Source organism: Bison bison, unplaced genomic scaffold (genome assembly GCF_000754665.1).
Source record: "Bison bison bison isolate TAMUID 2011002044 unplaced genomic scaffold, Bison_UMD1.0 scf7180017864291, whole genome shotgun sequence".
In the NCBI taxonomy this organism is placed as follows: Eukaryota; Metazoa; Chordata; class Mammalia; order Artiodactyla; family Bovidae; genus Bison; species Bison bison.
The window spans coordinates 1,467,850-1,486,587 of NW_011494863.1; the positions used below are offsets into that span (position 1 = coordinate 1,467,850).

An 18,738-nucleotide genomic window follows, 5' to 3' on the forward strand; every position below is an offset into this window, starting at 1 on the left:
GAGCCTTAGCCAACTCGGGTTCCCCTGGTCCTCAGGCTCCCTTCGCAATTGCGGGTGGCCAAGGGGCCCGTCTGTCCGGAGAAGGACCCCAGCTGAGGACAGGCACGGCCGCAGACAGCACGCGGCTAACCCGGAGTTGCGGCGGACAGGCAGGTGAGGCGTGCTGAGGTGGAAGCCAGGGTACCTTGGGTGGGGGGGGCAGTGGGGTGTCATGGGCTTGAGGTGTGCAGTCACTGTGGGGGACGCGGGGGGAGGCTCACCTGGCCCCAGGGACTTGGGATGCTGAAGCCTGGATCACTGACAACCCATGGGCGGGAGGCTGTTCGGGGGCCTTGTCCAGGACGTGCGGCGGAAGGCCTCGTGGTACCCCAGCGACTTCTTGGACGCCCTGCACCCCCAGTGCTTCTCGGCCGTGCTCTACATTTACCTGGCCACCATCACTAACGCCATCACTTTTGGGGGTCTGCTGGGAGAAGCCACCGACGGTGCACAGGTGGGTGGGTGGGAAGCAGGCCTATCTTCTGTGTTCAACCAGCCGTGCCCTACGCCCTCCTCTAGTGTCTATGGTTGGGCTGAGGAGGCTCCCAGGGAACTTGGGTACCTGTCCTGACAGGGGCCATTGTTGGCTTCTAGGGGGTGCTGGAAAGCTTCCTGGGCACGGCAGTGACTGGAGCTGCCTTCTGCCTGATGGCTGGCCAGCCCCTCACCATCCTTAGCAGCACCGGGCCAGTGCTGGTCTTTGAACGTCTGCTCTTCTCCTTCAGCAGGTAGGAGAATTCCCCCACCTCACCTGACCTCACTAGCACACCCTCAGCCTGGTCTCAGCTGGGTTAGTAGGGGAGGGTAGAAACTGGCTCCAGGGGCACCTGACCTGGGTTAGGTTGGGAGTAAGAGTGGGCCCAGGCAAACCCTGCTGTCTCTTACCTCCCCCAGAGATCACAGCCTGGATTACCTGCCCTTCCGCCTGTGGGTTGGCATCTGGGTGGCCATCTTTTGCCTGGTGCTGGTGGCCACGGAGGCCAGCGTGCTGGTGCGCTACTTTACCCGCTTCACCGAGGAAGGCTTCTGTGCTCTCATCAGTCTCATCTTCATCTATGATGCTGTTGGAAAAATGCTGACCTTGACCCATGCCTATCCCATCCAGAGACCTGGCTCTCCCACCTATGGCTGTCTCTGCCAGTACCCAGATCCAGGAGGTGGGTGAGGGAACTTGTTGTTGTTTGGTCACTAAGTTATGTTCAACTCTTTTTGCAACCCCATGGACTGTAGCCTGCCAGGCTCCTCTGTCCATGGGATTTCCCAGGAAAGAATATTGGAGCGGTTGTCATTCCCTTCACCAGGGTATCTTCCCCACCCAGGGATCAAACTCACATCTCCTGCATTGGCGGACAGATTCTTTACCACTGAGCCACCTGGGAAGCCCGAGGGAAATAGGGAGCTTGGCAAAATAAGGGAGGATGCAGGAAGGGTTGTTGTCCCCTTAGTTAAGTTCAGCAAAATGCTGAGTACCTACCCAGTAGCCAGCAGCAAACTTCCTTTCTTTGGTTCTGAGTCAGATGAAAAATAAGTCAACAGAGCAGGCCCAATTTCATCTTTTACTTCTGCCAGTGCTAAGAGAAGACCATGGTTATATCTATGAGTATGTGGGCTTCCTAATGATGAAACCAAAATTGGATTGACTTACTCACCCAGTCATGGCCATGCTGGACAGGGACTGTCTCACCCTAGAGGAGCAGAGCTCAATGCATGCAGGGTGCTTACTCCCTAGAGAGGGAGAGGAAGGGGCAGGACCAAGCATGCCCAGCTTCTTCTCCCAAAGTCACCAACCAAATAAATCACCACTCTTCCCCTGGGCCATGTGAGTGACAGGGTGGAGAGGAGCTCGGACTATTGCACCAGCACATTTCCTTCCACATGGCCAGGAACACCAGGACTGGGGAATAGGCATCCTCTCAAGAGTGCCAGACTCTGTACCAGGCACGAACAACAATAATTCTGATGCTGGTGGAAACACACAAATGTGTGTGCTCAGTCATTTACTAGGCACTTGCTTTGGCCGGTCCTGTGCCAGCCACCAGGGATACAGATAGGGAGGGAATTTGAAGGGATAAGGGCAAGAGGCAGTGTCCTGAGAACAGACTGGGTAGTGATTGGAGTCAGCAGACAGATGAGTCAGAACAAAGAACTCTCTGGTTCAGCTGGACCTGTGAAATTAGGCTTCTAATTAAGGCTGGAGAAGGTTCCCAGGGGAAGAAAACTCACTTGAATTCTCTGCTTCCCAGGAAATGAGTCTCAGTGGACAAGCACAAACCCTAAAGACAGAGATGACATCTTGAGCATGGTGAGGGCCTGTTCCTGGGAGGGCCTGAGAAAGAGAGGGTGGAGGTCAAAGAAGTTAGTGGTTCCAGGCTCTTCTGACCCTTCATAGGCCACTGAGGCCCAACCATTTGCTATGGCTGGAGATCTCTTATCTGGTGTCCTCAGTCTCATTGGGCATCAGTGGACCTTTATCCCACTGCCCATAATCCCAACCTGGATGACCTCTCCACACAGGACCTAGGCCTGGTCAATGCATCCTTGCTGCCCCCACCTGAGTGTGCCCAGCGGGGAGGCCATCCTCGTGGGCCCGGCTGTCATACAGTCCCAGATATTGCCTTCTTCTCCATCCTCCTCTTCCTTACTTCCTTCCTCTTTGCCATGGCCCTCAAGCACGTAAAGACCAGTCGCTTCTTCCCCTCCGTGGTGAGTGTCACCTGGACTTCTGTGGGAGAGAACTGGCTCTTGGCCTTGGGCCCTGTCTGCAAATGGGAAAGGGGGCAGAAGGAGGGGGTGGTGGCCTGAACCTGACTGAGTGTCCGCTGGGTGGCCAGGTACGCAAGATGCTGGGTGACTTCTCCTCGGTCCTGGCCATCCTGCTAGGCTGTGGCCTCGATTCCTTCCTTGGCCTAGCCACACCGAAGCTCATGGTGCCCAGAGAGTTCAAGGTGAGAGCTGGGCATGGAGGGGAGAGGGCAAAGCAGGGTCAGCAGACAGGACCCTAGAGGAGGAAGATGAATCGATACCACACTTCTCTAGCCTTCCGTTTTCTCATTCATAAGATAGAAATAGTATAATAATGGTCTTACAGAATTGTTGTGAGGGCACATTGTGTACCAGACACATAGTAAGCCTAGGATAGGTAGCTACTGTTGCAGGTAAGAGGTTAAAAGAGTGGGTTCTGGTTAGCCAGCCCTGGGTCTGAGTCCCATTTCTGTCACTTCCTAGCTGTGTGTCTTGGGAAAGTTAACCCACATTCTGAGCCTCAATTTCTTCATCTATAAAATGGAAATAATAAATAACAATAGTTTCTGCCTCATAGCTTGTTTTGAGGTTCACAGAAGATCATAGTCCCAAGCACTGTCACATTACTGGGACTGACTCATACCAACACCTCAATTAATGCTAGTTATTGTTGTTCTGTGTTCTCCCTACCCTCGGCATGGCCCTACTTACTACTCCCCACTCTCTACTTTGCACCCCCAATTGCCTGCTCTGATGGGGTCAAGCTAGAGCTCCCTGCCCAGGGCATGACAGTGCACAGGACAAGGCTCAGCGCTCACTTAGTACCTAAACTTTGTCGGTGCATTTGGAGACCTCCCCTCCAGCTTCCCTCAGGACAGGAAAGCAGGGTGGCTCCAAGGCTCCAAGGCAGCCTTAGGGGCTCAGAACCCAAGATAGCAACTGAGGCCCTCCCCGACACAGACGCCTTGTAATCAGAGCAGACGCAGACACACCCAGCCCTATCCCTGCCCCAGCCCCAGATCAAGGCAGGTCTGAACCTGAGTTGCCCGGCTCTTGGTGGGGGAGGGGGGAGGTTGCTTAGGGAGAAGTGCTCTGTACATCAAGAAGTATGGGTGGGCCTCATCCACTACCTCCTCCTCTTACAGGGAGGGAAGGACCCTAAGACTCAAAGTCCAGAGCCCCTGGTTCCAGCCCAACCCCCAGGCTGGTCTCCGTCCTTCTGCCCTGGGATGCGCTGAACCAGCTGTACACACACAGACTGCTCCCACCTAGCATCCAGTGTCTTACAGTGGGTGGGGAGGGGGGCATTGTGGAAGAATGCCATGGCTAGAGTGTGTAGATGAGGTGTTCTTAAGATAGCCTCTCCAATTTGTCCATGGACTCCTCTTCCCCAGCCCACACTCCCTGGACGTGGCTGGCTGGTGTCACCTTTTGGAGCCAACCCCTGGTGGCTGAGTGTGGCAGCTGCCCTGCCTGCTCTGCTATTGTCTATCCTCATTTTCATGGACCAGCAGATCACAGGGGTCATCCTCAACCGGGCTGAATACAGACTGCGGGTAAGGCCTGCAGGGTCAGACCCCAGGTCCCTAGCCCAAGGGACAGGAGCTCCAGGGTGGGGTCTGGGTTCCCCCTTTCTCACCCCAGAGGACAGAGGGCCCAGATCTGGGCTAGCTTCATCCTCACTGCCCCACACCGCCTGCAGAAGGGAGCTGGCTTCCACCTGGACCTCTTCTGTGTGGCTGTGCTCATGCCCTTCACATCAGCGCTTGGGCTGCCCTGGTATGTCTCAGCCACTGTCATCTCCCTGGCCCACATGGACAGTCTTCGGAGAGAGAGCAGAGCCTGTGCCCCAGGGGAGGCTCCCAGCTTTCTGGGCATCAGGTAAGGCCAGTATTCAGGAGACTGGAATGAGACGTGGGCAGCAAAGTCGGGTACTGGGTACAGCGCAGAGTTATTTGGGCAACTTAAATTCTAAGCTGGTGACTCCAGAGGGCTCTCTCACTGCCCCATGAGCACTGAAGTGGGGTGAATGGGTGGGTGCTGGGCTCCTTCAGTCATGGGACTGGGAGGGGCCTCCAGGGGAGCATCATGGAGGTGAGTGTGAAGGCTGAGCAAGGATGAGGTGCCACCTAAGAATCCCACTCCGTGTAGAAGCACCTCATTGATATTATAGAGTAACATCACAAAAACAATTTTATTGGAAATGCAATCTAATTGTTGAGAGTATGGGAAATCAACTTTGTACATTATGAAGTAAAAGTTTTTATCGTGGTATAAGATTGCTTAATTTTCCATCAAAATAAAAACAAAGACCAACTTTGAACTTGAGCTGCTGAAGAGGACTGGGACCCTCATATAGAGGTAACCTGTCCCTTCTTCTCCACCAATTTTTCACACCAAGCTCAGATCCCCTCCCTTCCAGGGAACTATCAGGGGATCCCTCCACTTCCCTCATGCCAGGGCCCCCAACCTGGCACCCCAGGGGCTCCCCCAGAGCTAACTTCTCCTTTCCCCACAGAGAGCAGAGGCTGACGGGCCTGGCAGTATTCATCCTCACAGGAATCTCCATCTTCCTGGCACCTATACTCAAGGTACCTTAAACAAGCCAGCATCAGGGTCAAGGCAGTAAAAATAATAAATATAGCAAGAATTGACATTGGCTGAACATTTACTACATACTGGGCACTGTGTTAAGTTTTCTTCACCCACAGTCTCATTTAATCCTGGCATAACCCATGAGAAGCATATACACTTTTAAAGTGAGGAAGCTGAAAGTTAAAGAGGTTAAGGAACTTACAAGAGACCACCAAGAGACCTGGTTTCTCAGACCTATCTGAGAACCTGAACTGTGACCCAATTGGCTTTCTACCCAGTGGAGCCAAGTAGAGACACGCCATCATCCCCAGGGGCCAAGCACTAGCTACTCTTACTCCATACTCAATGAGGCTTAGACTAAGAACATGATCATCACAATCCAGGAAAACTTCTGAGGCAAAACCCCTTCACATCTCCCTCACCAGATGTTTATAGAATACCTGCTGGAGTGCAAGGCTCTGAGAGGCACCTGGGAGAAGGGAATGGGAAGGGGAAGGATACTGAAAAAGAATATGGAACCAAGCCCCTGTCAGCAACACATACACATGAATAAAAATTATGTAACAAGTAACAGCAGAAAGGTTCAACAAGCCAGTACAGCAGAGCAGTCAAGGAGGGTGTGGAGAATTGCACACAAGAGTCACTGGCAGGATGACAGGAGGTTAGGGGAGGGAAAGGTCATGGAAGCTGGATGAGAGGAGAGTAGTTGAAAGAGCCAGATGGACTGGATCAGCCGCTGACTAAACTAGGTGACTCCCGTTCAGCAGATATTTACCAAGCATAAGCCATATGCCAAGTACTGTTCCAGGGACCGGGGATATAGTGGTGATCAAAAGAGGTCATCCACATCTTGCATTCTGGTGAGAGGAGACAGATAAAAACAATTAAAACAATAAAATAGGATAATTTCAGATAGTGATAACTTATATGAAAATAAAAGAGGGTGGGGTGATCTTAATGGTGCACTTAATGGCAAGGCCTTTCTGGGGTGTCATGACAGGAGTAATGAGAGGGAGGTCAGGGAAGAGCATTTAGGTGGAGGGACTAGCAAAGCAAAAGGCCTTGCAAAGGGGTAGAAGTAAATGTGGGCATATTGAGGAAAGGAAAGGGGGCCAGTACAACAGGAACAGAGAGAACAGAGAGGAATGCGAGAGAGGAGTGGAGAGGTAATGGGCAAGTTACTTAGCCTCTCTGAAATCCAACTTCTCCATCTGTAAAATGGAGACAATTATAGAATTTACCTCATCTGACTGATGTGAACATTCAATGAAATCAGGCATGCAAAGTGGGTATGTTTAGATCTTGGAGGCTGGAGGCTGGGCTTGGGGGCTAAATGGGGTTATCTGGGCAGCTAGCAGAGGCGAACTGCTTTGCCAGCTCTCCAATTCTCTCTACCAGTTCATCCCAATGCCTCTTCTCTATGGCATCTTCCTGTACATGGGGGTGACAGCGATTAGCAGCATCCAGGTGAGCCCATTACTTCCTGCCTACATTTGCTAGTTCTCCTCCTCTTTTCCTGCTTCTCCTGGGCACAGAGCCTCTGCTGCCACACTCTGGATGGAGAGGGGACCAAGGGAGCCTTCTGACCTCCAAGCTAGGCTTGGATAGCTAACAGTGACACCCTCCAGACTACCTGAGTACCCTGTTTTCTTCCTCCCCTTGTTCCCCCAGTTCACGAAGAGGGTGCAGCTATTATTGATACCAGCGAAGCACCAGCCAGACCTTCTGTTCTTGCGGCATGTGCCCCTGAGCAGGGTCCACCTGTTCACAGCCATCCAGCTTGCCTGCCTGGGTCTGCTTTGGATAATCAAGTCTACCCCTGCAGCTATCATCTTCCCCATCATGGTGACTTGTGGCAGGGTTGGGTGGTGTCCTGGTGGCTCTGAGCCTGGGAGGGTGGTCAAGGCCTCACAAGAGGAAGAATCTCTCCTCTGTCACTTGTCCTGGCTCTGCCTGGTAGGGAATCTCAGGACAAGGAAAGATGGCCAAGGGATAACTGTGAGGCTCTGGACCTGGGATATCTGGTTTAATTCCTTTCCCAACCTCTTTGGGCTCGTCAACCACAGGTAGAGATAGAAGGCCCAGAAGGAAACTGAGGACCTGGGAGAGGCAAGGCTGGCACTCTTTTACCCAGTTAGGTGATACTGTAAGCTTCTGGCTTTGTTCTTACCCACTGAGGAAGTTAAGAGTCATGGGCTTTGCTTTGGAACCAATCTGGTTACTACATCTCAGTTCTGTGACCTCTGAGAAGTTAGTAAGCTCCCAGGGTCTCAGTTTCCTCCTCTGTACAATGGAAATAACTATCATGTCTACCTCATACGAATGTGTTAGCATTCACTGAAACTATACACAATGCGGCTGTTGTTAACGTTCCTGCTGCTATTGCTGACAGCCCTTGGCTTTGTTTCTATCCCTGCAGTTGCTGGGCCTGGTGGGAGTCCGAAAGGCACTGGAGTGGGTCTTCTCGCCACAGGAACTCCTCTGGCTGGATGAGCTGATGCCGGAGAAGGAGAGAAGCATCCCTGAAAAGGGAGTGGAGCCAGAGTACTCGTTCAGTGGAAGTGACAGTGAAGATGTGAGCTCCTGGAGAACAGGGCAGGGGTTGGGGAGAGAAGTCATCTCCAGGAGTTTAACTGAAGTATAATATCTCTATTAAGTCTGAAGATCTGATCAACACAGTGACTCCTCCTAGTTCTGTATTAACATAGGCACACTGAAGGAGTGAGGGAAATTTTTCTTCATATGAGTCCAGGGCTGTATGAGGGTTGGAAATGGTCGGGGACAAAACTCTTAAGTGGATTGTCTTACCCAGGATCTTTGTCTTAAGGTGGATTTATATCCTTTCACTCTCTGGGTCCTTTTCTTTCTGCTCTTTCTCTCAGTCTTTTGTCTTTTTATTCCCAACTCATCTTGAGATCTCTGTTCCACAGTCAGAACTGATGTATCAGCCAAAGGCTCCGGAAATCAACATCTCTGTGAATTAGCTGGAGTAGCAGTATGGAGTTGAGACCCAGGAAACTGAGGTAAGGGTGTGAGGGAAATGCCCCCAGGGTCGAGGGTGGGGCGGTGGGGGCTCTGGTGGTGGAAAGCTCGTCTGTGTGCTGAATGGCTGTTTCCTCTACATGTTCCAGTCCTTCATGAACCCCAGAGTGGGAGTGGGTAGGAGAATCTCTCCAGAGGAAAGCTGGAAACAAGAGAGGGTACCTGGGCCTGGATCCCTGTGGCACTGAAGTCTAGCCAGTAGAGGGAGCTCAAGCTCACATCAACCTGGCAGGGATGGGAACTGGGGAAGGGAAGGGTTCGAAGATAAAAGAATGGAAAGGAATGGGAGGAGAGAAAGAGAGGATAAAGCTCCCAGCAGCTTGCTTGCTTGCTGAGCCTTGGAGGCTCCTTCCAGAGGCTGCCAAGAACCACACTACAAACAAGTGGGGGTGGGGGGTTCTTTGTCACTTGCCCTCTCTGCCATTCTTTTATTTTATTCATCTATTTCTCAAAATATCTTCTTAGCACTTCTGGAGTGTCCAGGTACTAGTGGTACAATAGTCACGGTTCCTGACCTCAGGAAGTTAAAATTCCTGTGGGAAAGACACACTGGAAACTGTTAGAGTGGGCTAGTGCTGGCTCAGGGAAGGAGAGGCTGTGGCAGCAGAGAGGCCTCCAAGGAGGGTGGTGAAGTGGTGGGAGCTGGGTAGGGCTTCCAAGAGGAAGTGGTCCATAATTTGAAAACTGAAGAACAAACAGAAGCTAGTCAGGATAAGATGAAGGGAAAACGTTCTAGGCAAAGGGTGCAGCACGTGCAAAAGCCTGGAATTTTTCCCCTTTGATAAAATGAACTCTTTAGGGTTTGTCCTCTCCATGGTTCCCCAAGTCCAAGAGCCTGAGTCCCCACCAGCTGCAGTGGAAAATTCTGGGGGCTAGAGGGAGACAGGGCAAATCATGGTCTAGCCCAGAACGAGATCTCCTGAGCTCGCCTTACTCCCGGTTACTACTGCTGGCTGTGTTCGTTGTTTTACTTGTGTCCCTGAGCACTTGCTCTGACCCCACTATGTCTTCTCTCTGTTCACAGGTATTTATTCAGGAAGTCAGGAAATTACTGGCCTTTGGCTTAACTGCCAGATGCTCAGTCAGCTGGGAGCCTGGAACACTGGGGCAGGACTGGAAGGCAGCTGGCCAAGACCTCAGTCACCCTCCTGAGCTGGGGGTGGAGAGTGGCAGGGAACAAGCAGGCTTGCTTTGTGGTTAGGAAAGTCTGGTAAGTCAGAGGGACTGACCAGGCCCCATTTACTCTTTACTCCATTAAAGGAACCTAAGTCTAGCAGCCCTTCTCATTTTGAAACTTCTATCCTCACAGATTCTCTTTTATACAATCAGGGGGTTGCCAGGGAACTCTTCTCAGTTTGCAAAAGGGAAAAATGTCCCTCTTTCCAGAATAAGTACTCCTCTATTTTAAAGTGTTTTTACATGTTTAAGAATAAACTTAATTTTTTTTAACCACAGAAGTGAATGAGATTACTGCAAAATATTGGAACACTCTAGAAATGTATAATTTTGAAGTGGAAACCATTCCAGAGATAACTAGGGCTCACCTTTTAGTATATATTGTTCAGGTTTCTTGAGTTCTATAACATGCTTGATACTTAGGATGCATTGGATGTTTTCCCCATGTCAGTACTGCATACATATCCAACTTATTCTTTTTGCATAGAATAAATAACTTTATAAGCTGGGAAAGATATCATATATATAAAAGAGTATATAAAATGTCTTCTGCAAGGGCAAGAATTTCTCCAGAGTATATACCTAGGAGTGAAGTTAAGGAGTAACAATAAAAAGAACACCTGCCAAAGAAGATATAGAGATGGCCAACAAACACATTAAAAGAGGATCAACACTGCCCGTTATTAGAGAAATATAAATCAAAACTACAATGAGACACCACCTCACACCAGTTAGAATGGCCGTCATAAAAACATCTACAAACAATAAATGCTGGAGAGGGTGTGGAGAAAAGGGAACCCTCTTGCACTGTTGGTGGGAATGTAAATTGATAAAACCACTGTGGAGAAGAGTAAAGAGGTTCCTTTAAAAATGAAACTACCATATGATCCAGCAATCCCACTACTGGGCATATAGCTTCAGGAAACTATAATTCAAAAAAACACATGTAAAAAATAATAAAAAACAAAAAGCAAACAAACAAAAAGACACATGTACCTCAGTATTCATTGCAGCACTATTTACAATAGCCAAGACATGAAAGCAACCTAAATGTTCATCAACAGATGAATAGATAAAGATGTTGTACATATGTACAATGGGATATTACTGAGCCATAAAAAGGAATGAAACTGATCATTTGTAGTGATGTGGATGAATCTCGAGTCTGTCATACAGAGTGAAGTCAGAAAGAGAAAAATATTTATATTGACACATATATATGAAATTTAGAAAGTAGCACTAATGAACCTATTTGCAGGGCAGGAATAAAGATGCAGACGTAGAGAATAGACTGTGGACACAGAAGGGGAAGAAGAGGGTGGGATGAATTGAGAAAGTAGCACTGACATATATACACTATCATGGGTAAAACAGATAGCTAGGGGGAAGCTGCTGTTAAACACAGGGAGCCCAGTCTGGTGCTCTGTGATGACTTAGAGGAATGGGATGGGATGGGGGAGAGAGGGGATATATGTATACATATAGCTGATTCATATTGTTGTACAGCAGAGTGTAACACAATATTGTAAAGCAGTTATACTCCAATTAAAAAAATAAATAACAGACAAGTAAATAAATAAATAAAAAATTTAAAAGAACACATGTATCCAACACTCAGGTGAGAGGTATCCTGTCATTGATGGTGGCGTTATTCAGTCACTAAGTCATTTATGATTCTTTGAAACCCTCGGACTGCAGCATTCAACGCTCCCCTGTCCTTCATTATTGCCTGCAGTTTGATCAGATTCATGTCCGTTGAGTCAGGGATGCTACCCAACCATCTCACCCTCTGTCATTCCCATTCCTTTTGCCTTCAATCTTTCTCAGCATCAGGATCTTTTCCAAAGAGTTGGCTCTTTGCATCAGATAGCCAAAGTATTGGAGCTTCAGCTTCAGCATTAGTCCTTCCAATGAATATTCAGGGTTGCTTTAGTTTAGGATTGACTGGTTTGATCTCCTTGCATTCCAAGGGACTCTCAAGAGTCTTCTTCAGCACCACAATTCAAAAGCATCAATTCTTCGGTGCTCAGTCTTCTTCATGGTTCAACATTCACACCTGTACCTGACCATTGGAAAAAACATAGGTTTGACTATATGGAACTTTGTCAGCAAAGTGATGTCTCTGCTTTTTAATATGCTGTCTAGATTTGTCATAGCTTTCTTTCCAAGAAGCAAGTGTCTTCTAATTCCATGGGTGCAGTCACCATCTGCAGTGATTTTTGGAGCCCAAGAAAAAGAAAGTCTGTCACTGTTTCCACTGTTTCCCCATCTATTTGCCATGAAGTGATGGGACTGGATGCCTGATCTTAGTTTTTTGAATACTGAGTTTTAGGCCAGCTTTTTCATTCTGTTCTTTCACCCTCATCAAGAGGCTCTTTGAGTTCCTCTTCACTTTCTGCAGTTAGAGTGGTATCATCTGCATATCTAAGGTTGTTGATATTTCTCCCACAGTCTTACTTCCAGCTTGTGCTTCATCCAGCCCAGCATTTCAAATGATGTACTCTACATGTAAGTTAAATAAGCAGGGTGACAATATACCAGTCACCCCCGACCAGTAATGCTGAAGAAGCTGAAGTTTAACAGTTCTATGAAGACCTACAAGACCTTCTAGAACTAACATCCAAAAAAGATGTCCTTTTCATTATAGGGAACTGGAATGCAAAAGTAGGAAGTCAAGAGATACCTGGAGTAACAGGCAAATTTGGCCTTGGAGTACAAAATGAAACAGGTCAAAGGCTAACAGAGTTTTGCCAAGAGAACACACTGGTCATAGAAAACACCCTCTTCCAACAGCACAAGAGAAGACTCTACACATGGACATCACTAGATGGCCAATACTGAAATCAGATTGATTATATTCTTTGCAGCCAAAGATGGAGAAACTCTATACAGTCAGCAAAAAAAACAAGACTGGGAGCTGACTGTGGCTCAGATCATGAACTCCTTATTGCCAAATTCAGGCTTAAATTGAAGAAAGTAGGGAAAACCACTAGACCATTCAGGTATGACCTAAATCAAATCCCTTATGATTATACAGTGGAAGTGAAAAATAGGTTCAAGGGATTAGATCTGATAGACAGAGTGCCTGAACAACTATGGATGGAGGTTCGTGACATTGTAGAGGAGGCAGTGATCAAGACCATCCCCAGGAAAAAGAAATGCAATAAGGCAAAATGGTTGTCTGAGGAGGCCTTATGAATAGCTGAGAAAAGAAGAGAAGCAAAAGGCAAAGGGGAAAAGGAAAGACATACCCATTTGAATGCAGAGTTCCAAAGAACAGCAAGGAAAGATAAGAAAACCTTTTAAAGTGATCAATGCAAAGAAATAGAGGAAAACGATAGAATGGGAAAGACTAGAGATCTCTTCAAGAAAATTAGAGCTACCAAGGGAACATTTCATGCAAAGATGGGCTCAATAAAGGACAGAAATGGTATGAACCTAACAGAAGCAGAAGATGTTAAGAAGAGGTGGCAAGAATACACAGAAGAACTGTACAAAAAAGATCTTCATGACCCAGATCATCACGATGGTGTGATCACTGACCTAGAGCCAGACATCCTGGAATGTGAAGTTAAGTGGGCCTTAGAAAGCATCACTACGAACAAAGCTAGTGGAGGTGATGGAATTCCAGTTGAGCTATTTCAAATCCTAAAAGATGATGCTGTGAAAGTGCTACACTCAATATGCCAGCAAATTTGGAAAACTCAGCAGTGGCCACAGGACTGGAAAAGGTCAGTCTTCATTCCAATCCCAAAGAAAGGCAATGGCAAAGAATGTTCAAACTACTGCACAATAGCCCTCATCTCATACGCTAGCAAAGTAATGCTCAAAATTTTCCAAGCCAGGCTTTAACAGTACATGAACCGTGAACTTCCAGATGTTCAAGCTGGATTTAGAATAGGCAGAGGAACCAAACTGCCAACATCTGTTCAATCATCAAAAAAGCAAGAGAGTTCCAGAAAAATATCTACTTCTGCTTTATGGACTACGCCAAAGCCTTTGACTGTGTGGATCACAACAAACTGTGGAAAATTCTTCAAGAGATGAGAATACCAGACCACCTGACCTGCCTCCTGAGAAATCTGTGTGCTGGTCAAGGAGCAACAGTTAGAACTGGACATGGAACAACAGACTGATTCCAAATCAGGAAAGGAGTATGTCAAGTCTGTATATTGTCACCCTACTTATTTAACTTTAATGTAGAGTCCATCAAGCTAAATTCTGGGCTGGATGAAGCACAAGCTGGAATCAAGATTGCCAGGAGAAATATCAGTAACCTCAGATATGCAGATGACACCACCCTTATGGCAGAAAGTGAAGAAGAACTAAAGAGCCTCTTGATGAAAGTGAAAGAGGAGAGTGAAAAAGTTGGCTTAAAGCTCAACATTCAGAAAACTAAGATCATGGTATCTGGTCCCATCACTTCATGGCAAATAGATGGGGAAACAGTGGAAACAGTGGCAGACTTTATTTTGCAGGGGCTCCAAAATCACTCCAGATGATGACTGCAGCCATGAAATTAAAAGATGCTTGCTCCTTGGAAGACAAGCTATGACCAACCTAGACAGCATGTTAAAAAGCAGAGACATTACTTTGTCGACAAAGGCCATCTAGTCAAAGCTATGGTTTTTCCAGTAGTCATGTATAAGATGTGAGAGTTGGACTATAAAGGAAGCTGAGCACTGAAGAATTGATGCTTTTGAACTATGGTGTTGGAGAAGACTCTTGAGAGTTCCTTGGACAGCAAGGAGATCCAACCACTCCATCCTAAAGAAAATCAGTCCTGAATATTCATTGGAAGGACTGATGCTCAAACTCCAATACTTTGGCCACCTGATGCAGAAAACTGACTCATTGGAAAAGACCTGATGCTGGGAAAGATTGAAGGCAGGAGGAGAAGGGGACGACAGAGGATGAGATGGTTGGATGGCATCACCAACTCGATGGATATGAATTTGATATAGCTCTGGGAGTTGGTGATGGACAGGGAAGCCTGGCATGCTGAGTCCATGGGGTCACAAAGAGTTGGATGTGACTGACTGACTGAACTGAACTGAACTGACAATATACAGCCTTGTTGTACTCCTTTACCAATTTTTAACCAGTCTGTTGTTCCATGTCCAGTTATAATAGTTGCTTCTTGACTTGCATCCTGCTGCTGCTGCTGCTAAGTCGCTTCAATCGTGTCCAGCTCTATGCGACCCCATAGATGGCAGCCCATCAGGCTCCACCGTCCCTGGGATTCTCCAGGTAAGAACACTGGAGTGGGTTGCCATTTCCTTCTCCAATGCATGAAAGTGAAAAGTGAAAGTGAAGTCGCTGAGTTGTGTCTGACCCTCAGCAACCCCATGGACTGCAGCCTTCCAGGCTCCTCCATCCATGGGATTTTCCAGGCAAGAGTACTGGAGTGTGGTGCCATTATGTATTTATTATTTTGCCTATTTAAAAATTATTTACTTATAATTTATTTTGACTGTGCTGGGTCTTCACTGCTCTACTTAGTCTTTCTTTGGTTGCAGTGGGCAGGGGCTACTTTTTGCAGGTGCATGTGCTTCTCATTGCAGTGGCTTTTCTTGTTGGGGAGCAAGGCTCTAGGTGCATGGGCTTCCGTAGTTGCATCCCTCAGGCTCAGTAGTTGTGGCTCACAGGCCCCAGAGCATACAGGCTCCAATAGCTGTGGCTCTTGGGCTCAGTAGTTATGGGCTTTAGTTGCTTCTTTGCGTGTGGAAGCTTTCAGGACCCAGGATCAAACCCGAGTCCCCTGCATTGGCAGGTAGATTAATATTCACTGTACCAGCAGGGAAGCCCTGTTTTGCCAATTTTTGAATATTATATAAATGTAATCACAGAGTATGAGTTCTCTGGCTGCTTCTTTTAACTCAACATTGTTTTGAGAATCTTTGATGTGATGTCTGCAGCTGTAGTTTGCTCATCTCATTGCTGTGTAGCACTCCATTGTATGTCTCTACCACGATCAATTATCCATTTTTCTTTCGACTCCAAGAATTCATTCCTGAAGCCATCTGGACCTGGTGCTTGCTTTGAGAAAAGTTAAGTTCATTCAAATTCTTTAATGGCTATAAGATTTTTTTAAATTGAAGACTATATATTTTTAGGATGGGAAAAAATCTAACTTTAATTTATAATTAACAAAGGTAAAATGAAGTTTGATTTTTTTGTTTTTGTTTTTTTCTTTTTTGGCCTTACCGCTTGAGGGACCTTTGTTCCCTGACCAAGGACTGAACCTGGGCCCCCCAGCAGTGGAAGTGACAAGTCCTAACTACTGGATCACCAGGGAATTCTCAAAATGAAGGTTTTTATTGGATTATTTGACAGCCTAAAAATTTTTCCCCAAAACATGACAATCCAAACGTCCTGTAAACAATAAACTGTGGTTCCAAAGCACACAGCCTTTTTCATTACTGAAAATACTATCTTTATCTTATTTCCATTGGTCCAAGGTGGGTTTTAGCGGCATTATTTTGGTAATTTGGGCTTCTCGTTGCTTCATTTTTTAGCCCTCAAAAATGAAAATTACTGTCTCTTTTGCCATGCTTTCCCAGAATGATTTAAGAAATCTGCTTCACTGTTTGCAACACTGGTTGAGAGTAACTTTTGGGGGAAGGTACACAATGCAAAAGACAGTACATAGTCTATTAATATTAATTTATGACCTCAAATAAGGATTTAAACAATTGGAAGGGACTTCCCTGTTGTTCCAGTGGCTACTCCAGGCTCCCAGTGCAGGGGACTTGGATTCAATCCTCGGTCAGGGAACTCTATCCCACATACTACAGCTAAGAGTTAGAATGCTGTCAACAAAGACTGAAGATCCCAAGTGCCCAAACTAAGGCCCAGTGCAGCCAAAGAAAGAAACAAACATGGGAGCCTGAATCAGTGGTGTAATTTTTTCATGGTGATGAAAGGCACTAAAACAATGACATCTGTATCCATAAGAGAAAGGAAATATGAAGTATTAAGTTCATTTTTTTTTTTTTAGTTCTATCAGTTTATTGCTACCAACCCATCACCCTCCACCCTCATGCACACATGCTCAGTCATGTAACCCCATGGACTGCAGCCCGCCAGGCTCCTCTGTCCATGGACTTTTCCAGGCAAGAATACTGGAGTGGGTTGCCATTTCCTTCTCCAAAGTATTAAGTTCTTAAATGTAGTTTTTAAAATTGAAGAGTCCTAATTTTCCCTTTCATCACATAGGCAGCACTTTTGAAGTAAAAATCCCTAACTTGATCAGTTTTTTGGAATGCAGATCACAGTATGCCCCAACCTAGCTTCTGATGGTTAGCTGTATCATAAGCTCCATGGCCTCATCTCTGGGAAAGATTATACTTTTTTAGCACAGTTTTAGGTTCATGTTACAGATTATAGGATTTTCAGGCTCTTTATTTCTTCTTTAGCCAGTTTTGTGGACTTGTATTTTTATAAAAATCTATTCATTTTATCATGTTTTCATATTTATTGGCATAAAGTTATCAAAACCTTTGTCTGTTTAATCTATGTAGCACACTTAGCTATAGTCCCTTATCATTTTGTTGTTGTTGTTGTAAATATTTATACATTTCTGAATTTTTAATATCATTTGCATTTTCTATTTCTGTTCTTGGTCACTCTTGCCAGAAGTTAGCTAGTTAGTCTATTTTATTAGTCTTTTCAAATTAACTTCTGGTTTTGTTGATCTTCCCTATTAATCCTTTTACTTCATTAATTTCTACTCTTTATTATTTCCTTCTATTTTCTGTGGTTTATTCTGTTAATTTTCTAACTTCTTAGCTCATTATTTTGAACTTTATTTCTGCCATTGATTTTCTTCATAGTACCGCTTTAGCTGCACCCCAGTTTTGATATAGTATCCTCATTACCATTTATTTCTAAGTATTTTCTAATTTCTACTCTGAATTTCTCTTTGACCCACAAGTTGTTGAAAAATATATTTTAAAAAATTTCCAAATAACACTTAGTAAAGTAGGCACTTGAAATTCCAGGTGGAAATTCAGAATGTATATGTATTCAGAATTCTTCTTTACAAATATAAAAGAAGAAACAAATTTTCTTTACAAATATAAAATCTTTCATTAAACAGGAAAGTCTTAAATGCCAGTCAAAGCAACTTACTTTTAATAAGCATTCTTAGACGCAGTGCTGTCATAGTAAATCCATTGCTGGCTGAGATGCCTATCCGAGATTAAGATATATTTTCTCCATGTCTCCGTGGGGGGTTTGGATATAATACAGAAGACTCTAAGGGTATATAGTTAGCCTCCTAATGGCTCTAGTAACCGTTCTCAGTTTACTCTGCCTTCCTCCATAAACATGTATTAAATGAAGACCCTCTCCAGCACCAGGACACAGCCGGCAACAGCCTGTGCTGAACGAGACAAGTGTCAGGTGTGTTCCTAAGACTCTTCCTGCCCTATTGGAAGCTCCACGACTGAGGGCAGATGGGTCACATGGCTGCCACTGAGGGACGGGGTGAAGTGCTTCAGCTTTTTCAGAAATCACTTTCATAAAGCTTGGACAGCAGGCCAATCTGCTGAATGGGTGGAAATCTTTTCTTGTCATTCTTTCGGATGATAGAGGTGAAAATAAAAGATGGAAGATACAAAAAAAAAAAAAAAAATTCCAGGGACTTCCCTGGTGGTCCAGTGGTTAAAAATCTACCTTCCAGTGCAGGGGATGTGGATTCGATCCTGATTGGAGAACTAAGATCCCACGAGCCACAAGGCCCACAAGCCACAACTACTGAGCCCATGGGCTGTGGAGCCCAGATTAGACCAAAAAAAATTGTTTCCAAACATATGACTTTTTCCCCTTATCTTTTTATAGCTGATTTCTTTTTTTAATTAATTAATTAATTTTTATTTTATTTTTTAACTTTACAATGTTGTATTGGTTTTGCCATATATCAACATGAATCCACCACAGGTATACACGTGTTCCCCATCCTGAACCCTCCTCCCTTCTCCCTCCCCGTACCATCCCTCTGGGTCGTCCCAGTGCACCAGCCCCAAGCATCCAGTATCATGCATCGAACCTGGACTGGTGACTCATATATATATGATATTATACATGTTTCAATGCATTCTCCCAAATCATCCCACCCTCTCCCTCTCCCACAGAGTCCAA

The 18,738-nt window shown here is 46.0% G+C and overlaps 1 protein-coding gene and 1 long non-coding RNA gene across 2 annotated transcripts in view; one reads left to right on the forward strand and one right to left on the reverse strand.

Annotated features, from left to right (window-relative positions):
- Positions 1-10,304, forward strand: part of SLC4A9 (solute carrier family 4, sodium bicarbonate cotransporter, member 9) — a 14,812-nt gene extending 4,508 nt beyond the window's left edge. The window contains 16 exon segments of the mRNA XM_010850351.1: positions 36-63; positions 65-153; positions 319-493; positions 634-767; positions 934-1,196; positions 2,283-2,341; positions 2,554-2,742; positions 2,871-2,984; positions 4,176-4,337; positions 4,484-4,662; positions 5,300-5,372; positions 6,775-6,843; positions 7,048-7,221; positions 7,796-7,951; positions 8,307-8,399; positions 9,443-10,304. Of these exon segments, the coding sequence (XP_010848653.1) occupies positions 36-63; positions 65-153; positions 319-493; positions 634-767; positions 934-1,196; positions 2,283-2,341; positions 2,554-2,742; positions 2,871-2,984; positions 4,176-4,337; positions 4,484-4,662; positions 5,300-5,372; positions 6,775-6,843; positions 7,048-7,221; positions 7,796-7,951; positions 8,307-8,360 (1,918 nt within the window). The 3' untranslated portion in view covers positions 8,361-8,399; positions 9,443-10,304.
- Positions 1,023-2,359, reverse strand: LOC104996203. Its single transcript, XR_826147.1, has 3 exons — positions 1,689-2,359; positions 1,514-1,610; positions 1,023-1,100 (listed from the first exon to the last, which is right to left on the reverse strand). It is a non-coding gene; the product is annotated as an uncharacterized LOC104996203 (long non-coding RNA).
- Positions 10,305-18,738: the final 8,434 nt, after the last annotated feature.